General features: G+C 48.9%; 1 protein-coding gene across 1 annotated transcript in view; it reads left to right on the top strand.

Moving 5' to 3' along the window:
- ALK (ALK receptor tyrosine kinase) overlaps positions 1 to 23400 on the top strand; it is a 752988-nt gene that overhangs the window by 689309 nt on the left and 40279 nt on the right. Inside the window, exons 14-20 of the mRNA XM_064363964.1 lie at positions 6900 to 7031; positions 8130 to 8274; positions 11666 to 11848; positions 13066 to 13164; positions 13645 to 13797; positions 15149 to 15253; positions 17188 to 17374. Of these exons, the coding sequence (XP_064220034.1) occupies positions 6900 to 7031; positions 8130 to 8274; positions 11666 to 11848; positions 13066 to 13164; positions 13645 to 13797; positions 15149 to 15253; positions 17188 to 17374 (1004 nt within the window). The remainder of the gene's footprint in view (positions 1 to 6899; positions 7032 to 8129; positions 8275 to 11665; positions 11849 to 13065; positions 13165 to 13644; positions 13798 to 15148; positions 15254 to 17187; positions 17375 to 23400) is intronic.

Below are 23400 nucleotides of genomic sequence, written 5' to 3'. Positions count from 1 at the left end.
TTTCTGAACTATCTGTGAAGACAGTAGTGGACTGAAGCAAGGGCTTAGAGACAACAATAGATAAAATTTAACAGGCACAGTTTGCAAACAGTTTAGGAGCTTAAAGGTTGGTTAATGAAAGCTGATATTACCAATAAAATCAGCCATTGCTACTTGCCAATCAAGATGACAAGCTAAGAGAGTATGAACTCTTTCCTTGCTTGACGATAGGAAAAGAGTAGCAGGATCATATCCTGATAACCAGACACAGCGTTGGTGTTCCTTTATGAGAAGAGAAGCTATTAAATCTGTGGTCTTTTGTATATGTTTAGAGGGGTTATGAGACAGGTAAATGACATATAAAATACAGAAATGGCGAAAGATAAAGCCTACCTGTTAAACTAAGGCATGGAAGGGATGGATATTTTAAGTGATTTTTACCATAATTTGGCCTTGAAAGTCATTAAAATGTGACTGCAAGTTGCCAGGATAATAAACTTGCATTGAGTTAGCTTAAATGTGTAAAAATTAGGGAAAAAAAAACAGCTGGGCATGGTGGCTCACACCTGTAATCCCAGCACTTTGGGAGGCTGAGGTGGGCCGATCAGGAAGTCAGGAGTTCAGGATCAGCCTGGCCAACCTGGTGAAACCCTGTCTCTCCTAAAAATACAAAAATTAGCTGGACATGGTGGTGCTTGCCTGTAATCCCAGCTACTCAGGAGGCTGAGGCAGGAGAATGGCTTGAACCGGGACCCAGGAGGCGGAGGTTGCAGTGAGCTGAGATCGCGCCACTGCACTCCAGCCTGGGCTAGAGAGCGAGACTCCATTTAAAAAAACAAACAAACAAACAAAAGGAACCCCAAAAAACATTTTTAAATGTCTTTAGGTGCTGGCCATTTTCTTGCGTTAGCCTTTAGCTGGAATGTCTTAGAAGTGAGTTTGGGAAAGCAGGGCTGTGGCCAGGTTTTTCCCATCTGCCCCGGCTCCTAAGGCAGTCTCTTTTTAACAGCCTGCCACCTGTTGCTACTCTCACCCCGAGAGGAAGGAAGGCAGACTACAAGTGGCAGCAAGAGGTCAGGAAATGACCAGGTGGTAAAGTGCACGTATATAAGCACGGAGTCTGGAGGCGGGAGGGTAGCAGGCTGGGAGGAGACTTCGCCCTCGTTCTCCAGGTCACCTACGCTTGGAACCAACCCAATTAGGTAAGGTGCTGAAAATGTACTGGGCTTTTTGTTATTTTTACCACCCCCAAGTAGAGAGGCTCAGGGGAGGAGCAGACCTGCAGCACAGGGTCTGCTCTGAAGTTTCCCTACCATGGTGTCTTTAAATATTTTATTAAAAAGTGAAATAGACATTCCTTACTGCTGCGTCTATCTTTGGAAGATGACAGCGGCTGGCAGAGCTCGTCCACCTCAGCCTAGTTCGCATGTAACATGTGGCTACGGGAGAGCACCCCTTATTAGCGGGCTTCTCTCCCAGGGCTCTGTACTCTAGGCTGCTCCATACCCTCTGCCCACCTTAGGCTAGTAAGGTCGGGGTGCACACAGACTGTTTCTTAGCCCTTTCCCTAGGGTGCCAGGGAAAACAAGGGATTGCCTGTCGACTGAGACATGCGAGGGGTGGCAGGGAAGGGTAGAAGCAGGAAAAGCAGCAGTGCAGCAAGCCACAGCCACTTTCTGGGCACAGTTACGAAGGCAGGTGACCATGGCGAGGCAGATTCTCAGGGCCGAGTCTGAGCTGCCTGCAGCCACCCAGGGACTCGGTCTCTGCCTCTTGGCCTCCCCTCCGTCACCACAAACCCAGAGAGGGGCAACTTGCCTAGACTGCCAGTGACTGAATGGGCACTCTCTGGCATCTTAGCAACTCTCCTGCCCCAGGCCTCTGTGGGCAGCAAGAAAGCCAGAGCTTTCTGGGATAAAACCCAGGAGGCAGCATGCAACTTTCCCTCATACTCCAGGGAAACAAAAAACAAGGCCAGGAGGTCTGATGCTGGAAGCAGGAAGTGAGAACTTGCATGTTAGGAAAACAGTCATCAGCCACTTTCCTTCCCTCGTGGAGGAACCCCTCCAGCAGGGAAGCTTGTCAAGGAGACGCGGCCACCGGATTAGATGTTCGCTAACCGGGGGGTTTATCCAAGAACTGTCCCTTGGTGGCCTCCAGTCTCCTCAAGGGGGATGGGAGGCACTGTTGCCTGAACAGGGTGGACAGATGCAGGTCCCTTTAAGGGTGGAGAAAAGGAGGGCAATAGCCTTTCTATAGGAGAAGGAAAAGGCTCCGGTCCATCCTTATCCTCACTAGAAAAAAATCTCTTCCTTATTCCCCATAGAAGGGAGTGAAGGAAGGAGAGGAGTCTCTCCCTGTTCTGGTTTCTGTTTTTCCTTCTCCTTTAAATCTCCAGAATTCTCTTCAGGTGGAGAAGATGGGTGTTTGACTCATCTCAATCTGGCAAATAAAGAGGATACGATGCAGAGCGTGTCAGCACCCAGGTGGTCAAAATAGTAACATTAGTAAAACCTTACTCATTCCTCTTTTCAGGCAGCGACCTATCTGCTCCTATCACTCTAAGATTCCTTGATCAGGAAACCAAGGGCATTCCTGCCTAATTAAGAGCGTAAGCTCCACAGTGCACTGGACAGCCGTAAGTGGCTGTTGCTCTATTTTAAAAAATACTTTCTGCTCTTTGGTCATTTCTTGACCCGTGATAACCTAGCCCCTGATATTCTAAGCATGTGTCCCATCCTCCTGATGGGAGTCAGGACTGTCCCTTACCGGGATTCCCCGAAAATTAATAAGCTCTCCTCCTTCACACTTAAATTCAAGGCGATCACATTGGGGGCAGCAGTTACAGAGCTTATAGCTTGCAGTAAACACCAAGAACGAAGTACTCAGCTCCAGCTGAGCGGGGCTAGGGGGTAACTCTTCCGAGAGAGTCCGCCCCAGCATTCTGTCTGCCAAGTATTTATTGAAAGGGCTTGTATTAACTACAAACATCCACTAGATGGTCATTTGAGGTGGGTTGCTGAGGCACCTGTGACCTTGTACCCATTCAAACTGCATTCTCGGGAGGCTGTTTTCAGCATTCCTCATCACACCAAACACTCCACTCCCTGCCCTGTTTTCAGGGTCAAGGAATTTCATTCCCATGCACAGATATCATACACAGTGTACGTAAGCTTGAATATGTTGCTGTGCACCCCCTACAGCTGCAATATGAAGAATCGACCATATGGACAGAGGGAAGAGTCAAGACAATGAATTCAAGGGCTGTGGCATTAATCCTGACAAGCGATGATGATGGCTTAGACTAGGATGGTAACAGTGGAGGGGATGAAAAGTGGTTGAATTCTGGGCATAATTTGAAAGTCAAATCCAAAAGGATTTTCTGCCAGGTTGAATGAGAAATTAAGAGAAAGAAAAGAGTCAAGGATGACTCCAAACATTGAGCCTGAGCGACCGGAAGAAGGAGGCTGCCATCCCCTGAGTTAGGGGACGCTGTGGAAGGAGGATATTTGGGGACAAGATCAGGATTTCAGTAGCAGACATGCTGAGCTGTAGAGGCGTGGTAGACAGCCACAGGCAGACAGGTGGATGACGGGAGACAGGTCGCTGGAGTTCAAGAGAGGTCCAGGCTAGGGATATAGATACGGGAGAAACTGGCATAAAGTTGAGACAGGATGAGATTGCCTAGGATGCAGTACAGATAGAGAAGAAAGCAAGGACTGAGCTTAGGGGACCCTCCACCTTTAGATATCAGGAAAAGAAGAGGAACCAGGGAGGTAGGAGAGGATGTAAGAGTGTGGAGTCCTGGAAGTCAGGTGAGGAAAGGGCAGCAACTCGTCCAAATGCTGCTGCTGGTCCAGCAAGAGGCTTGACGGTTCCCCACCCCCACCTGATCTAAAGGAGACCCCAGAAGCAGGGCCAGGATGGTGAGCATGGGTCCAGGCTCTCACTACAGGAAACCCCATCCTCAAGCCCCACTGCCCTCTCCTCCCCATCCCAGCAATCTCCAGATCTGTTCACAGTGGGAGGACATCCCCTAGGAGTGGAGGTCCCACTGCTGACCCCCAGCCAAGAGGGGAGATGAAGCAGAGGCCGAGGGGTGGACCTTCTCAGCATCACTGGTTCAGACTGGGTAGCCCCTCAATCTACAGACAAGGAGGCAAGTCCAGGGAGGTGGGGTGCCTCACCAAGTATGGCCCAGCAAGTCTCTGGCAGAGCTGTCAAGAACTCAGACTAAACAGGGTGTGATGGCTCATGCCTATAATCCTAGCACTTTGAGAAGGCTGAGGCAGGAGAATCACTTAGAGACTAGCCAGGGCAACATAGCAAGACCCTATCTCTAAAAAAATAAATACAAAAACTAGTCGAGCATAGTAGCTTGTACCTGTTTTCCCAGCTACTCAGGAGGCTGAGGCAAGATAACTAATTGAAGCCAGGAGTTAGAAATCAGTCTGGGCAACATAGCAAGACCCTGTCTCTTTAAAAAAAAAAAAAAAGTTTTTTTGGTCGAGCATGGTAGCTCACGCCTGTAGTCCCAGCTATTCCGGAGACTAAGGCAGGATGGTTACTTCAGCCCCGGAGTTTGTGGCTACAGTGAGCTATGATCACGCCACTGCACTCCAGCCTGGGTGACAGAGTGAGACTCTGTCTCAAAAACAAACAAAAACCTGGACTGCACCCTGAACCCTGTGCTTGCCCAGCTGACAGCTCACATCCCCAAGCCCCATCCCCAGGCCCAACCCTCAGGGCACATGCCTGCCTGTGCCAGTGGCAGTGAGCAGGGCTTCCCCCCAGAAGTCTCCCCCAAGTCCTGGACAGAACTGCACGTATATACAAGAAATGCCAGCTCTCTACAATAGCAATTCAGAGCCTTTCACCCACACTAAATCCACTCTAAGAAATATCAAATTATTTCCATCATTAAATCCAAAATGCCATGAAACAAATTGCATCTCAGCTATTTGGAAATTTCCGTAGTACTCATTGCCGGCACCCCTGAGTGCTTTAGCATACGACGCGGCTCAGGATGAATTGCTGCATCCACTGGCTGGTTATGAAGCGGCGTCGATGGAAATGTGATGTTTTACTGGCTTTTTTTCTATTAAGTAAAAGAAAAGTCATTTTCCTCTGAGGTCAGGCTGATGTTTGAAGAATTTGCCTGAGCTGTGGTGGCTGACAAGCAGGCGTGGCTGTTTTTAAGCACTCTCCTCTTTCTTCAGGGAGTGCAGGATGCTGTTACAGAAATCTCCAGCACAATACTGGGGGCTCTGTAAGACCTGAGCCCCAACCAAGACCATATGTGGGTCCAGAAGTGAATCTGAATTAGAACGGCTGGCCGGACATGGTGGCTCATGCCTGTAATCTGAACACTGGGAGGCCGAGGCTGGCAGATCACCTGTGGTCAAGCTTTCAAGACCAGCCTGGCCAACATGGCAAAACCCCTCCTCTACTAAAAACACAAAAATTAGCAGGGCATGGTGGCACATGTCTGTACTCTCAGCTACTTGGGAGGCTGAGGCAGGAGAATTGCTTGAACCCAGGAGGTGAAGGTTGCAGTGAGCCAAGATCGTGCCATTGCACCCCAACCTGGGCAACATATCAAGACTCTGTCTCAAAAAAAAAAGCAGCTGGCCAGGCACGGTGGCTCACACCTGTAACCCCAGCACTTTGGGAGGCCGAGGCAGGCAGACTGGAGGCCAGGAGTTTGAGAACAGCCCAGCCGACATGGTGAAACCCCATCTCTACTAAAACCAAAAAAAATTAGGCATGGTGGCTCACACCTATAGTCTTAGCTGTTCAGGAGGCTGAGACACCAAAATTGTTTGAACCTGGGAGGCAGAAGTTGCAGTGAGCTGAGATCATGCCATTGCACGGAATAAGACTGTCTCCAAAACAAGAACAGCAGCCATTTACTCAGCTCCCACCACGTGTGAGGCGCTCCACTAGGCGCCTTACTTGTACTGCCTTCAGTAAATGCGACGACAACCTGTGTTGTCTCTATTCCCAGCCACACTGGAGGATCAGAGCTCGAGGGCCCCTGCCAGTTTCCCGGGATGGGTGGAGGACCCAGACTGCAGGGCTCGCTCTACAAGGCAAGCAGAGGGCTGTGCCAGGGACTTCCAGAGGCGAGAAATGGAACATTAGCTAGGAGGAATGAGATGTCCAAAAGGGAGAACTGACTTTCCCAGAGAAGAACAGGGAATAAAACTTGAGTCTGGGCTCTTACTGGTTTTTTTTTTTTTTTTTTCTCTCCTCCTGATGCTTCAGAACTGTGACTTCTCAGAAAACCTCCATGGCTGTTAGTGAGAGAATGGCACTCTCCTCACAGTGCATTCGAGGCCTCTAGCCATGATGGGACTGCTCCGTTTAATTCTCTCTACCCACCTAATTTACACTCCCTCCAGCCCTATCTCCCCACATAGGACCTTTCTCCTTCGTTCTTAGATCTCTTTATCCCACAGGATCCAAACAGGTGGTCCTGAACAATCTCTCTGTCCTGATAGACTTCTGGGCCAAAGAGACCCTCGTGCTTTTCCCCACACACCCCACTCACCCATTTCCCTCTGGCTCATGATGCTCTCTGTTCTTGGAACAACCTAACTTTGCCCCCCACTCTGGGGGGAAAAAATACTCCCTATCCTTCAAGTCTCAACTAAAAGCCACCTCCTACAGGCAGTCCTCACAGCAATAAAACCTTGCTCGCTCTCCCCGTGTCTCCTTGCATTTTCTATCTAAGCTATCCTTGGTTCTTCCCTAATACTGCCCAGAGTGACAGTTAGTGTATTTTTTTGCCTCCTCAACTCAACTGTAAGTTTCTTGAGAGCTGGTCAGATCCTGTTTCTAAGCATAGAAGTTCTGTCTGCTGCAAAGCGGAGAACTCTGGTTTGTGCACAAATCTCACGTGATTTTTGTTTCTACAGACAAATCAGTTAATCCAGAAAGTCTGCATTGGAGAGAACAATGTGATCGAAGAAGAAATTCGCGTGAACAGAAGTGTGCATGAGTGGGCAGGAGGAGGAGGAGGTGGGGGTGGAGCCACCTACGTATTTAAGGTACGGTCTGCGCCGCCAGATTCTACCAGATTTCTGTGCACCTGCAATGTCAGAGCCTCATGACAGCCCTGGGAGAGAAACACCTCAGATGCTTTTATCCCCATTTAAAGATGAGCAGGGCCAGGTGTGGTGGCTCATTCCTATAATCCTAGCATTTTGGGAGGCCAAGGCAGGAAGATCGCTTGAGGTCAGCTTGGGCAACATAGCAAAACCTTGTCTCTACCAAAAAAAAAAAAAAATTGAAAAATTATCCCCTTGTGGTGGGTTGCATCTGTAGTCTTGGCTACTTGGAAGGCTGAGGTAGGAAGATCTCTTGAGCCCAGGAGTTCAAGGCTGCAGTGAGCTGTGATCACACCATTGCACTCCAGCCTCGGTAACAAGAGCGAAACTCCGTCTCAAAAAAAATAAATAAATAAAGATGAGCAGACTGAGGCCCAGAGAGAGAGCGAGAGTCTGTCCAGGAAAGGGTAGACTCTCTTCTTCCTGATACATCAGCCCAGTTTCACCATGCACCGCCTTTGCCCTCCTCCTCTCAGGGGGTCCCACTGTGCCCTCCTGAACCAGCTCTCTGTCCTAAGGTGGACTTTTCTGACATCACATCCAGGCCAGAAGCTGAACACAGAGGCCACCTGCTAGGTCCACCCACAGGTACTGTGATGCCAAGGGCTTAATCTTGAATCTGTGAGGGTCAGAGTCAGAGACTCCTACGAGTGAAGGAAAGGGAGCACGGAGAGACCTGCTTCTAATTGCCAGCATCCAGACCTCTGAGGCCAGTCTGAGGAGCTTCAGGAAAGGGGCTGGAGGAAGTAGAGGAAGCAGCCTCTAAGATCAATCCCCACGTCCTGGAATACATATTTTGCTCTTGGTATGTGGGTTTTGCTTCTCTGGTTGAACCCCGACTGATAGAGAAGCTGTTGGAGCCAATGGGCTATTGTAATAAGAGTTCAGAGCCCACAAACCACCTCAGACCACTGAGAGGTCACCAGGTCACCCCACTGCCCAGCAAACACTCAGCCAGGGTGAATGAACCAGGGCTTCAGGGCTCCAGCGGGGAAGCGCAGCTTGGTTTCTCAATGTCTGAACATCTCCCCTGGTCAGATGAAGGATGGAGTGCCGGTGCCCCTGATCATTGCAGCTGGAGGTGGCGGCAGGGCCTATGGGGCCAAGACAGACACGTTCCACCCAGAGAGACTGGAGAATAACTCCTCGGTTCTAGGGCTGAACGGCAATTCCGGAGCCGCAGGTAAAGCACCACAAGCCCGCCCTCTCCGGGAACATCTATCTCCCAGGGCTTCAGCTGGGCCTGATGCCATCGCATGCCCGAGGGCACCTGGGATGCTGGGAGCTCTGGATATTGGTACCCATATCAAGGGAGGGAGGGCAGGCAGCACCCTGGGAGCCCTGCAGTTCGTCTTGCTGACCTGGAGTTTGGAATTGCAGAAGGTCACTGAGAAAGTGAGGCAGGGAGCAGCCTTCAACCGGCCAGCTGATCCACCCTGGGTTTTGCCAAAATGCAATTTTTAGAGCCTCCCTCTGAGATGCCTCCTTCTTCCAGGGGAAGATGTGACCCCCGGTTAGGATGTGAGCAGATGAAAGAAATCTGGGCAAAGTCAGTCCTCCTAGACCCCCGTGGTACAGACCTCCAGGCCCTTAGGCTGCCAGACCCAAACATATCCACGCTGGAAAATCTCCTTCTTGACTTTCCATGGCTGAGTTCTCGTCCCTTATTAGTGAAAGCCAGAAGCACAGAAATGCGAGACAGACAGGGCAGAGAATGTCAATTCTCTGATTCCTCTACAGCCAGCCACTCCTGAAGACAGAAAATGTAATTCCTTTTTGTATTTTCTTTTCCACACAATCAGACTGTGGGAGGATCTTAGAAGGCATTTAAGATTTGGGATTAATTGAAACAAATGTGCAAACTCTCTCTCAATTGACAGACGGTTAGAAATAGAAGAGTAGAAACTGTCGTGGGGTCCACCGTGAGGTTGCCTCCAGTGACGTTCACAGCACCCCTACTGAGGCCCAGCACCTGATAAGCCCCGAGCTCCTCCACATCTGTTACACGTGCACTGGCAAAACAAGCCTGTAGGGTTTCCAGGCAGATACCATTTCTGTTTTACAGAAGAGTCAATGGGCTCACCAAGACCTGATGACTCTTTTTTTTCTCCACGTGGCCAAGCTGTTTAGTGATGGAGACAAGACTCAATTCATTTGTTTTGTTTTGTTTTTTGAGACGGAGTCTCACTCTGTCACCCAGGCTGGAGTGCAGTGGCGTAATCTCGGTTCACTGCAACTTCCGTCTCCCGGGTTCAAGCGATTTTCCTGTCTCAGCGTCCTGAGTAGCTGAGACTACAGGTGCACACTACCACGCCCGACTAATTTTTGTATTTTTAGTAGAGACAGGGTTTCACTATGTTGGCCAGGATGGTCTTGATCTCTTGACCTCATGATCCGCCTGCCTTGGCCTCCCAAAGTGCTGGGATTACAGGCGTAAGCCACAGCACCCGGCCCAATTCTTATTTTTAAAACACTGTGTTCTGATTTTAATAGGCGTTATTTTCCTTTCCACACATTTACTTGAAGGCTGCAAGATGAGTATGGGGTCAGAAGCCTCCTCAGCCGGGGGCTGGGCAGGATGAAAGCACAGCGCATGGTATCCACCTGTCTCGTCCTGATTTATTTATTATGCATTTGCTCACAGCCCTGCACAAACACCAGAGCCAACCTCTGGTCCCTCACATGCCTGAGGGGCCTTCTCTCTGCCACATGACCACAGCCGTGGCAGGCCCACACCCTCCTCTGAGGGCAGAAGGGAAGACAAAACCCAAGCCCAACACCCCACCCCTGCAGTTTTCATGGCTGACAGAGTCCCCCCAATTTGCCTGATGGCCTCGCCTCAGCTCTGCTTGTCCCCAGTCTAGATTCAAGCTTGTTCTTGACCTCAGCTTCATTTTCGAAACCTGGCTTCTTCTTTCTAGCAAGGTAGTCATCCCACCTACAGGTCTGTCTGGGTCCCAAGGAATCTCTGTCTGGGTCCCAAGAAATCTGGGCAAAGTCAGGCCTCCTAGACCCCCGTGGTACAGACCTCCAGGCCCTCAGGCTGCCAGACCCAAACATATCCCCACTGGAAAATCTCCTTCTTGACTTTCCATGGCTGAGTTCTCTTCCCTTCAACTGCTGCAACTGCTTCCAGAAACCCTGCCAGGCCGGTTCACCCACAGGGCCCCATAGACACACACGGCTGTTTCTACCTTCAGTTACCAGGTCCCCACCACGCATCATCTGCTGCAGCAGAAAGGGTTAAGGGTTTTAGAATACAGTCACCACTTCCTATCCATCAGTTCTGCCTTCCTTGGATTCAACCAACCACAGATCAAAAATATTCAAGAAAAGAAAAAAGGTTATGTTTTTACTGAACATGCGTAGACTTAGTCCCTAAACAATACAGTAACTGTTTACATAGGTTTACCCTGTATTGGGTGTTACATGTAATCCAGAGATGATTTTGTTCACAGGAGAATGCATAGGTTATGTGCAAACACTATGCTATTTTATATAAAGGGACTTCAATTCTGGTGTGATGGCGGGCTCCTGGAACCCATCCTCCACAGATACCAAGGGGCGACTGTAGATGTCTGTTCACATGTCCTATGGAACAGCAAGGGATGAGGGGATGTCCTGGAATCTCAAAGGCCAGCTGAAGAGATTGCTTGTGGTCAACCTATGGCTACATTCCACCTTGGCTCTGTAGACAGCTTCCTTTGCAAGCGCTCAAAGCAGCTGCAGGTGTTGGGAGCACAGCCCCAAGGCTGCCTGTGTTGCCAGAGTATCGTCCACCCACCAGGGTTTCTGCTCCTGACCTCGGGGTGCTTCCTGATCCCCTGGCCCTGGAGAACCTCTGTGCAGGCTGAGCTGAGGCGTGAGGCTGTCTGCACACGTGTGTTCTGCCCCTCAAGCTCCTGACACTCCCCACTCCTGGCAGTTTGTGGAGCATTTCATACACTCACTGTCTCCTTTGATCCTAACATCAGCCCCATGAGGTGGGTCTTATTATCCCCAAGTTACATGTGAGGAAACAGAGGCTCAGAAAGGGGCATTCTTGCCCAGGGCTTCGCAGACAGCAATGGGCTCTCTGGTGCCTAGTCTAGGATTCCTGCAAGGAACTTTAGTGCAGGGTTTTGACATTTGGCTGCTCAGAGATTGGTGAGTCCCTTTTCTTGTTAGGATGGGAGGCAGTTAATAAAATGAAGGTCCAGCACTACAGGGCTTGGCTGACGTGGAGAGAAGATAGAGGAACCAGTTTAGTCACCATGCTGCCTACGCGCCCACCTCCCTGTATCCTTAACCACAGTCCCCACTTTTGAGCCAGAGAGGACTGGTAGGAAACGGGGGTACAAGACACACTCTCATCTAGGCATACTCAGCTGTAGCCACGCAGGTGTCCCTAAAGCAAGCAGCCTCCCAGTCTTGGTGTGGATCTGAAACCCCCAGGCCCCACTGGACGCGAGCCCCTCCTGGGAGCTGGAGCTGCACAGGTGCCCTCCAAGGCGCCCTGCATCCTGCTGCTTTGGCCAGCGTGGCTAATCAAACCTTGCCAGAATCCTCACACAGGCGCCCTACTCTTCCCACAGGTGGTGGAGGTGGCTGGAATGATAACACTTCCTTGCTCTGGGCCGGAAAATCTTTGCTGGAGGGCGCCACCGGAGGACATTCCTGCCCCCAGGCCATGAAGAAGTGGGGGTGGGAGACAAGAGGGGGTTTCGGAGGGGGTGGAGGGGGGTGCTCCTCAGGTGGAGGAGGCGGAGGATATATAGGTAAAGATGATTCGTGTTCAAGGTGTCACTCCCTCCCCGCTTAGTCCTAGGCTCCTCACCTCCCTACCCTCTCCCGGCCCTCCCCTGCCCTCCCCTGGCCTGCCCCCTGGACTGTGATGTGACTGCACGCCTCCCTCTCGGCCTGGCTGGACCAGCCAGAGGCAGGGTGTTGGCTTTTGAGCCAGCATCCTGCCTCCAGGCTTCCTCAGCGACAGCATCAAGATCCCAAGTGATTCTTGATCTCCCCCAAAGTCGATGATAAAGAGCCTTTGGCTTTCCAGACGAGTCTCTGAGTCACCTGTGAGGACTCTCCCAGCCTCCCTTGGATGGCCTGGCCAGGCCAGCTCCTGAAGGGGCTGGTGTGTGGTTTCATGGACTCCTCACTCCTGCTCCCTATCCCAGCCCACCAGCTTCCTGAAAGGCACCGCTGTTCCTGCTGACGAGAGCTGCTCCCAAGGCCAACTGCAGCGAGGCTTAGCCCAGCACTTCAGCAAGCAGCTGGCCATTGACCCGAGCTGCTTTGTCTGGGCTTCAGAGCACAGTCGGCAGAGCCTTCTGAAGCTGAGAGGCTGGGAGACGATGGCTCCCTGCTCCCCACAGATTAGGACAAATCCATGCATGCTCTGTGATGTTCATGTCTGTGTTTTGCTTTGATGCTGTGTGTAAGATGCTTGTGTTAACCACATGCTCTTCTTTTCCAAGCTGGGTGGGTGGGAGGAGCCCAAGGGGGGAGCCCAAAGTTAGCCCAGCCCCAGGTGAAAGGAGAGACGGGAGCCTTCGGGCACAGGGGCTCATCTCCTGCAATCCCCAAGCCCCGCCATGCCCCAGCCTTGACCCAGTGGGGCTGGAGAGTTTCAGTGCTACCATCCTAACCAGTCCTGGGAGAGGCACCATGGGCGTATCCCAGCCTGGAAAGACTAGAAGTTTTTGAAGTCTTGCTCAAATTAACCACTTCTTAATGGACCCCTGGCAGAGCGGTAGAGACTCCCCATGGGAGTTGGCCTGGACCTGAGGGGAAAGTAGCCACACACCCAGCATCTACTGATCCACATGCAGCCTCTGTGCCCTGAGCCTCCCTTCCCTCCCCATACTTCTGCCCGAGGTCCCCAGTGATCCCCTTACTTTGGCCAGAGCTGCATGCCCCGCTGACATGCATGTGTGTTAAGATTTGGGCACCCACCCCCCCATGTTAAACTCTACTCTGGTTTGCTACTCAGGCGGCAATGCAGCCTCAAACAATGACCCCGAAATGGATGGGGAAGATGGGGTTTCCTTCATCAGTCCACTGGGCATCCTGTACACCCCAGCTTTAAAAGGTAGCCCCTCTGCCAGGCAGCAGAGCAAACTTCCTTAGGTCAGTCCTCCCACCAAGCTAAAACCTGAGTCTCTGACATGTGTCCGGGATACAGAGGCACAATTATGGGTCCCTGGCAGGCAAGCCTGCCTATGGTGCAGGTCACCATGTTTTCTGTAAGTCCGGATGTGTGCTTTAATATGAATGCAGAAGCAGAATCCTAGGAAATATAAAAATAGCCCAGTACCTGCACCAGCCAACCTAAAGATCACGTGTGTGGGCTTCCCCACACCCACCCCACCAACAGAAATGCAAACATCCGTAGGCGCCCGGGTCCGCTGCCTCTGCTGCCCTCGCCACATGCACAGGAACATTCCCCTACACAGTTGTGCCTCCAGTGGCTATGGGACCTAGGAACAGGGACCGCCTGGAGACACAGCACTGAGGCTGGGAACGGGGAGGCAGGCGCTGCCTGAGACTAACCCTCCCTCCTTGTCACCAGTGATGGAAGGCCACGGGGAAGTGAATATTAAGCATTATCTAAACTGCAGTCACTGTGAGGTAGACGAATGTCACATGGACCCCGAAAGCCACAAGGTCATCTGCTTCTGTGACCACGGGACGGTGCTGGCGGAGGATGGTGTCTCCTGCATTGGTAAGGCGGGGAGCAGGGGAAGCAGAGGAGCTTAGAGCCTGAGATTTGGCCCATGACCACAAATGGTTTCTGGGTTCCAGGATACCCTGGATTTGGTTTTGTAAGCTTTCTGTCCCTCCCCGACCCGCCACAGCTCGAGTGCTCTGACCGCTGTGTGAAAGGTGGGCCATAGCTCCTGAAGGAGTCTCAAAAGTCCTCTGATATAGAATAAACCCTCTGCCATCCCCACCGAGGCCCATCCTGTCTCCACCTAAACATGCCCAGTGACAGGGATCTCACTGTTCCTAAGGTACTCTGCTCCCTTGGGGAGTCTCAGAGCTGGGGCCTGTCCCTTAATCTTCCTTTCCTAGCTTTCCTTACAGCAGCAGCTTTTCACCTGCAGTGTTTGAAGACAGTGCTCCCGTCCTCCTCCATTTGTTTGTTTTGCTTTGTTTCATTTCTGAGATGGAGTTTTGCTCTTGTTGTCCAGGCTGGAGTGCAATGGCGCGGTCTCGGCTCACTGCAACCTCCACCTCCTGGGTTCAAGCGATTCTCCCACCTCAGCCTTCCAAGTAGCTGGGATTCCAGGCGTGTGCCACCACGCCTGGCTAATTTTTGTATTTTCGGTAGAGTGGGGTTTCACCATGTTGGCCAGGCTGGTCTCGAAGTCCTGACCTCAAGTGATCGGCCCGCCTCAGCCTTCCAAAGTGTTGGGATTACAGGCGAGAGCCATCACACCTGGCCCTATCCTCTTCCTCTAAATCTTCTTCAGGTTAAATAACCCCAGTTCGTTTGCAGCAGTTCATGCAAGATGGAGTTTTGTGTCTCCTCCCCACCCTGGCATCCTTCTTCTGCATCTGTTCCATTGTCGACGTCCCTTTTGAAAAGTAGTGTCCAGTACCAAGCACGATGCCTCCGTGCGGTCTGGCCAGCAGAGGGCACAGGACCACTCTCTGCTCTGAGCCCAGTGCCTTGAAGCCACAGGGAAGGAATTGAGCCTCAGAGGGTATCACTTACAGCGCCCCCTGTTGTTTGGTCCCCAATGCCTGCACCTCTCTTCCAGATCCACTTTCATGTCACCTTCCATCCTCACCCTGTAGTTGTGCAGCTCATGTTTTGAACCAACATCCTGCCATGGATGTTCATCCCTGTTAAATTTCCCTCCACCCAAAGGCTACTGCTAAAAGCCTGTAAAAACAGGATGAGTCTGGTCCTGCTCATGGTCCCCTGAAAAGAAAGGTGTGACAAGGTCTCCAGTGATGGGAAGGAGAAGGTAGCTTTTGTCCCAGCAGGGGAGGTTATTTCTGACTTGGGACCAGCTCAAAGGAGAACTGGTGTGATTGTCAGCGGCCCCCTGGGACCTGTCTTCCAGTGTCGCCCACCCCGGAGCCACACCTGCCGCTCTCGCTGATTCTGTCTGTGGTGACCTCTGCCCTGGTGGCCGCCCTGGTCCTGGCTTTCTCCGGCATCATGATTGGTGAGTGCACAGGACCCCAGGGACTCCCAAGGGGGCGGGAAGGCAGGGAATAGTGTTTCAGGCTGTGCAATGGATGCCAAGGTGTCACTCCACCCTGCTAGTCCCTGGAATTGGGTGGGGTGGTGATTAGGGCAGCCCAGGCCAAACCAGAACTGAAACTCCCAGTCTTCCCCCAACGAGAGCAGCTGCAGTTCCCAGAGGAACCCCTGATTCTGCACCTCAGCCCCGTGTGTAACCTCCTGACTGCTCGGGGTGGGGAGCTCTCTTTGGTGTCCATCGCGATGGTGAAAGCTCGCCCCCACCCCTGGACTTCCCTTCCAGCTCCCATGTGCTGCTGTGGTCACAGCTCCTGTTTGGCTCCCACCCTATGTCATGCGCTAGCCCATTCTTCTCCAGATCAGCCCTCCCACCACCCTCCAGGCAGAGAGATGGGAAAATCAGTTTGAGTATGTTTCTGTTTAGTCTGCGAGCCAAGGTGAGCTGACCTGTAGGTCAGAGAGAGCTCTGTGTGGTACCCACCGGTTCTTACTGCTGGCAGAGACATGCCCAGGACAGATGGACAGAGGCTTGAAGAGGGCAGAGGGAAAGGCTCCTGGGAGCCCTCACAGGCCAGGCCCCTGCAGATGAGGGGATCTGCCAGTAGAAGGGAGGTGGCAGCACATGCCTTGTCCCCATATGGTGCCATCCCTCAAAGGGACAGGATAATATGAGCTAACGCTTTTCGCATGCTTCTATGTGCTTGGCAATTTACACATTTCAGTTCATGCCATCCTTAAGTAACCCTAATCTGATCATGGCTGGTCCATTTCATAGACAAGGGAACTGAGTACAGAGCGGGTGGCTCATTTGCCCTGGCCCCTTTGTTTGGGGCTGGGCTCTACACACACAATCTACCCTCCAAGTCACAGTTTCATTCTGGCTCCCATGGAGTCTGTCTTCCAGAACATCCTTACATGTAAGAGTGAAAATGGTCACTCACATTGGTAGAGCTCTTTAGATTTTTTCAAAACCATTTTATGTGGGTGACTTCATTTCATTGACAACCCTAGGTGGTGGAGAGCGGGGGTGGTTAGGGAAACAGGCAGGAGTTATCATCCCTGCTTACAGACAGGGAACCTGCAGTCCAAGGAGATCCTGTGGCCTGGCCATCATGGCTCAGCTTGTAAGTAACAAGAGGTGGAATTAGAACATAGATCCCCAGACATCAATTCAGAGATCTTTTCATGATGTGGCTCTTCTCCAACTCTATGGCTGGGCAGTTCCACAACTACAGGAAACACAATGTGACCAAGATCCCAGCTGCACCCTCAAATCCACTGCTGTGATCGCACGGAAGCTGCCCTACCCGCTGGCTGAGCACAGCAGAAATACTAAGGCAGACCAATTCCTGGGAGCTGTGGGACTCTGCTGATGACCGACTTTGGCTCCAGAACCCCTTAGGGCCCTGCTGAAACTTCCATAGGGTGCATGGCACCCAGGGTGCTTCCGCCCAACATTCCCTCCCTCCCTCCTTCACATGGGGTCAGACTTGCAAGACGCTCTGCTGATTCACCCAGCCTTCCCTGGCTCCCTCCCCATTTTCTCTCATGGGCACTTCTTCTAACAAAATCTGCAGACCATCTTGGTTCTAATCCCATCTCCAGTCTGCTTCTTGGAAGACCCAGACTAACATGACTTCCCTGTATAATACAAAGAATTCTTACCCATATATGTGATTTTTTAGCTTTACATTACTTTGAATAATGTTGCAATTAAAGACACACCTTCACATCTATAATCATTTTGTTAGTATTTCTAAATATGGTGGAAAGGTTCAGAGCTCAGGGGAGGACATGGAGATCCAGGGAGGCTTCCTGTAGGAAGTGGCCTGTGTAATGCTTCAAGGGCCAGGCTGCCTGGTCCAGGCCCTGTTGCAGCCGACCATCCATCTGCAGTGTACCGCCGGAAGCACCAGGAGCTGCAAGCCATGCAGATGGAGCTGCAGAGCCCTGAGTACAAGCTGAGCAAGCTCCGTACCTCAACCATCATGACGGACTACAACCCCAACTACTGCTTTGCTGGCAAGACCTCCTCCATCAGTGACCTGAAGGAGGTGCCACGGAAGAACATCACCCTCATTCGGTGAGAGTCCTGCTTGGAGGAGAGGGGGTGCCGTCGGGGGGCTGAATGTTATCACAGCTCCAGACTCCTCTAGCCACAAAAAGCCAGCAGAGCCCTCCCTACGGGCACCCCAGCCCTCCTGGGAGGACAAGTCTTGACATTCAGGGCCGTGTATGTTGGTTCATATTAACTCCTATATGTTTTTTATTATTATTGCATTTTAGGTTTTGGGGTACATGTGAAAAACATGCAAGATTGTTGCATAGGTGCATACGTGGCAGTGTGATTTGCTGCCTTCCTCCCCTTCACCTATATGTGGCATTTCTCCCCATGCTATCTCTCCCCAACTCCCCACCCCCACTGTCCCCTCAACTCCCCCCCAACAGACCCCAGTGTATAGTGCTCCCCTCCCTGTGTCCGTGTGTTCCCATTGTTCAACACCCGTCTGAGTGAGAACATGCGACGTTTGATTTTGTGTTCTTGTGTCAGTTTGCTGAGAATGATGGTTTCCAGGTTCATCCATGTCCCTACAAAGGACACGAATTAATCATTTTTGATGGCTGCATAATATTCCATGGTGTATATGTGCCACATTTTTCCTGTCCAGTCTATCATCGATGGGCATTTGGGTTGGTTCCAGGTCTTTGCTATTGTAAACTGTGCTGCAATGAACATTTGTGTGCATGTGTCCTTATAGTAGAACGATTTATAATCCTTTGGATATATACCCAGTGACGGGATTGCTGGGTCAAATGGAATTTCTATTTCTAGGTCCTTGAGGAATCACCACACTGTCTTCCACAATGGTTGAACTAATTTACACTCCCACCAACAGTGTAAAAGTGTTCCTATTTCTCCACATCCTCTCCAGCATCTGTTGTCTCCAGATTTTTTAATGATCGCCATTCTAACTGGCGTGAGATGGTATCTCAATGTAGTTTTGATTTGCATTTCTCTAATGACCAGTGATGATGAGCATTTTTTCATATGCTTGTTGGACTCATGTATGTCTTCTTTTGTAAAGTATCTGTTCATATCCTTTGCCTATTTTTGAATGGGCTTGTTTTTTTCTTGTAAATCTGTTTTAGTTCATTGTAAATTCTGGATATCAGCCCTTTGTCAGATAGGTAGGCTGCAAAAAAATTTTTTCCCATTCTGTTGGTTGCCGATTCACTCTAATGACTGTTTCTTTCACCGTGCAGAAGCTGTGGAGTTTGATTAGGTCCCATTTGTCTATTTTGGCTTTTGTTGCCAATGCTTTTGGTGTTTTGGTCATGAAGTCCTTGCCTACGCCTATGTCCTGAATGGTTTTGCCTAGATTTTCTTCTAGGGTTTTTATGGTGTTAGGTCTTATGTTTAAGTCTTTAATCCATCTGGAGTTAATTTTAGTGTAAGGTGTCAGGAAGGGATCCAGTTTCTGCTTTCTGCATATGGCTAGTCAGTTTTCCCAACACCACTTATTAAACAGGGAATCCTTTCCCCATTGCTTGTTTTTATCAGGTTTGTCAAAGATCGGATGATTGTAGATATGTTGTGTTGCCTCCGACGCCTCTGTTCTGTTCCATTGGTCTATATCTCTGTTTTGGTACCAGTACCATGCTGTTTTGATTACTGTAGCCTTGTAGTAGAGTTTGATGTCTGGTAGTGTGATGCCTCCCGCTTTGTTCTTTTTGCTTAGAATTGACTTGGCTATGCGGGCTCTCTTTTGGTTCCATATGATGTTTAAGGTGATTTTTTCCAGTTCTGTGAAGAAGGTCATTGGTAGCTTGATGGAGATAGCGTTGAATCTGTAAATTACTTTGGGCAGTATGGCCATTTTCACGATATTGATTCTTCCTAACCATGAACATGGAATGTTTCTCCATCTGTTTGTGTCCTCTCTTATTTCGTTGAGCAGTGGTTTGTAGTCCTCCTTCAAGAGGTCCTTTACGTTCCTTGTTAGTTGTATTCCTAGGTATTTTATTCTCTTTGTAGCAATTGTGAATGGCAGTTCATTCTTGATTTGGCTCTCTTTAAGTCTGTTATTGGTGTACAGGAATGCTTGTGATTTTTGCACATTGATTTTGTATGCTGAGACTTTGCTGAAGTTGCTTATCAGTTTCAGGAGATTTTGGGCTGAGATGATGGGGTCTTCTAGATATACAATCATGTCATCTGCAAATAGAGACAATTTGACTTCCTCCTTTCCTAATTGAATACCCTTCATTTCTTTTTCTTGCCAGATTGCTCTGGCTATAACTTCCAGTACTATATTGAATAGGAGTGGTGAGAGAGGGCATCCTTGTCTAGTGCCAGATTTCAAAGGGAATGCTTCCAGTTTTTGCCCATTCAGTATAATATTGGCTGTTGGTTTGTCATAAATAGCTTTTATTATTTTGAGATACGTTCCATCGATACCTAGTTTATTGAGGGTTTTTAGCATAAAGGGCTGTTAAATTTTGTCAAAGGCCTTCTCTGCATCAATTGAGATAATCATGTGGTTTTTGTCTTTGGTTCTGTTTATGTGGTGAATTACATTTATAGACTTGCGTATATTGAACCAGCCTTGCATCCCCGGGATGAATCCTACTTGATCATGGTGGATAAGCTTTTTGATGTGCTGTTGTAATCGGCTTGCCAGTATTTTATTGAAGATTTTTGCATCTTTGTTCATCATGGATATTGGCCTGTAGTTTTCTTTTCTTGTTGAGTCTCTGCTGGGTTTTGGTATCAGTATGATGTTGGTCTCATAAAATGATTTGGGAAGGATTCCCTCTTTTTGGATTATTTGGAATAGTTTCAGAAGGAATGGTACCAGTTCCTCTTTGTATGTCTGGTAGAATTCGACTGTGACCCCATCTGGACCTGGGCTTTTTTTGGGTGGTAGGCTCTTAATTGCTGCCTCGACTTTAGACCTTGTTATTGGTCTATTCAGGGTTTCCACTTCTTCCTGGTTTAGGCTTGGGAGGAGGCAACTGTCCAGGAATTTATCCATTTCTTCCAGGTTTTCTAGTTTATGTGCATAGAGTTGTTTGTAATAATCTCTGATGATGGTTTGAATTTCTGTGGAATCTGTGGTGATATCCCCTTTATCATTTTTTATTGCATCTATTTGGTTATTCTCTTTTTTCTTTTTTATTAATCTGGCTAGTGGTCTATTTTGTTGATCTTTTCAAAAAACCAGCTCCTGAATTTATTGATTTTTTTGAAGGGTTTTTCGTGTCTCTATCTCCTTCAATTCTGCTTTGATCTTAGTTATTTCTTGTCTTCTGCTAGGTTTAGAGTTTTTTTGATCTTGCTCCTCTAGCTCTTTCAGTTTTGATGATAGGGTGTCAATTTTATATCTCTCCTTTCTTCTCATATGGGCACTTATTGCTATATGTTTTCCTCTAGAGACTGCTTTAAATGTGTCCCAGAGATTCTGGTATGTGGTGTCTTCGTTCTCGTTGGTTTCGAAGAACATCTTTATTTCTGCCTTCATTTCATTGTTTATCCAGTCAACTTTCAAGAGAAAGTTGTTCAGTTTCCATGAAGCTGTGCGGTTCTGGGTTGGTTTCTGAATTCTGAGTTCTAACTTGATTGCACTGTGGTCTGAGAGACTGTTTGTTATGGTTTCCATTATTTTGCATTTGCTGAGGAGTGATTTACTTCCAATTATGTGGTCAATTTTAGAGTAGATGTGATGTGGTGCTGAGAAGAATGTATATTCTGTGGATTTGGGGTGGAGAGTTCTGTAAATGTCTATTAGGTTTGTTTGGTCCAGGTCTGAGTTCAAGTCCTGGATATCCTTGTTAATTTTCTGTCTCGTTGATCTGTCTAATATTGACAATGGTGTGTTGAAGTCTCCCACTGTTATTGTGTGGGAGTCTAAGTCTCTTTGTAAGTCTTTAAGAACTTGCCTTATGTATCTGGGTGCTCCTGTATTAGGTGCATATATATTTAGGATCGTTAGCTCTTCTTGTTGCATTGATCCTTTTACCATTATGTAATGTTCTTCTTTGTCTCTTTTGATCTTTGTTGCTTTAAAGTCTATTTTATCAGAGATGAGAATTACAACTCCTGCTTTTTTTTTCTCTCCATTTGCTTGGTAAATCTTCCTCCATCCCTTTATTTTGAGCCTTTGTGTATCCTTGTATATGAGATGGGTTTCCTGGATACAGCACACTGATGGGTTTTGGCTTTTTATCCAATTTGCCAGTCTGTGTCTTTTGATTGGGGCATTTAGTCCATTTACATTTAGAGTTAATATTGTTATGTGTGAATTTGATCCTGCCATTTTGATGCTAACCAGCTGTTTTGCTCATTGGTTGATGCAGATTCTTCATTGTGTTGATGCTCTTTACCATTTCGTGTGTTTGTGGAGTGGCTGGTACTGGTTGTTCTTTTCTATGTGTAGTGCCTCTTTCAGGAGCTCTTGTAAAGCCGGTCTGGTGGTGATGAAATCTCTGAGTACTTGCTTGTTCACAAAGGATTTTATTTTTCCTTCACTTATGAAGCTTAGTTTGGCTGGATACGAAATTCTGGGTTGAAAGTTCTTTTCTTTAAGGATGTTGAATATCGGCCCCCACTCTCTTCTGACTTGTAGGGTTTCTACTAAGAGATCTGCTGTGAGTCTGATGGGCTTCCCTTTGTGGGTAACCTGACCTTTCTCTCTGGCTGCCCTTAGCATTTTCTCCTTCATTTCAACCTTGGTGAATCTGACGATTATGTGCCTTGGGGTTGCTCTTCTTGAGGAATATCTTTGTGGTGTTCTTTGTATTTCCTGGACTTGAATATTGGCCTGCCTTGCTAGGTTGGGGAAGTTTTCCTGGATAATATCCTGAAGAATATTTTCCAGCTTGGATTCATTCTCTCTGTCACATTCAGGTACACCTATCAAACGTAGATTAGGTCTTTTCACATAGTCCCATATTTCTTGTTGACTTTGTTCATTCCTTTTTACCCTGTTTTCTCTAATCTTGCCTTCTCATTTTATTTCATTGAGTTGATCTTCGACCTCTGATATCCTTTCTTCTGCTTGGTCAATTCGGCTGTTGAAACTTGTGCATGCTTCGTGAAGTTCTCGTGTTGTGTTTTTCAGCTCCATCAATTCACATATTCCTCCCTAAGTTGTCCATTCTCATTAGCATTTCGTCAAATCTTTTTTCAAGGTTCTTAGTTTCTTTGCATTGGGTTAGAACATGTTCTTTTAGCTCACGGAAGTTTCTTATTACCCACTTTCTGAAGGCTGATTCTGTCATTTCATCACACTCATTCTCCATCCAGTCTTGTTCCCTTGCTGGTGAGGAGTTGTGATCCTTTGTAGGAGGAGAAGTGTTCTGGTTTGGAGTGTTTTCATCCTTTTTGCACTGGTTTCTTCCCATCTTTGTGGATTTATCCACCTGTCGACTTTGTAGTTGTTGACTTTCTGATTGGGTCTCTGAGTGGACGTCCTGTTTGTTGATGATGAAGTTATTTCTGTTTCTTAGTTTTCCTTTTAACTGTCTGGCCTCTCTGCTGTAGGACCGCTGAGGTCCACTCCAGGCCCTGCTTGCCTGGGGATCACTTGCAGCAGTTGCCGAACAGTAAAGGTTGCTACCAGTTTCTTCTTCTGCTTTGTCCCAGAAGGATACCTGCCAAATGTCAGTCTGAGCTCTCCTTTATGAGGTGACTCTTTGGATATATGGGGGTTGGGAGCTGCTTGAGGAAACAGTCCTTTATATTAGCTCATGTGCTGAGCTGTGAGCCCCGTTGTTCATTCAGAGCTGCTGGGCTAGTAAATTTAAGTCTGCAGCAGCAGAACTCATAAACCGCGCCCCCTTTTTTTTTTCCCAGGTGTTCTGTCCAGGGAGTTAGAGCTTTATGAGTTTCTGCTGTACTGCTGCCTTTTTTTTTTTCTTCAGGGCTGCCCTGCCCACAAGGAGGCAGCCTAGTCACTCTCAGCCTGCAGAGGCTTTGCTGAGCTGCTGTGGGCTCCACCCAGCTGCCATGTGAACTTCCCTGAAGTCCTGTTTATATGGGTGTAGTTAGAGCTGCTTCCGCAATGTTGGCCCGCCTCTGTAATCACGGACTTTCTCTGTAATGGCGGG

The sequence above is a fragment of the Aotus nancymaae genome, unplaced genomic scaffold (assembly GCF_030222135.1).
Source record: "Aotus nancymaae isolate 86718 unplaced genomic scaffold, 86718_ANA_hifiasm-v0.15.2.pri h1tg000057l, whole genome shotgun sequence".
In the NCBI taxonomy this organism is placed as follows: domain Eukaryota; kingdom Metazoa; phylum Chordata; class Mammalia; order Primates; family Aotidae; genus Aotus; species Aotus nancymaae.
The sequence above is the reverse complement of the archived record's forward strand: the minus strand, read 5'-3'. Positions and strand labels throughout refer to the sequence as shown.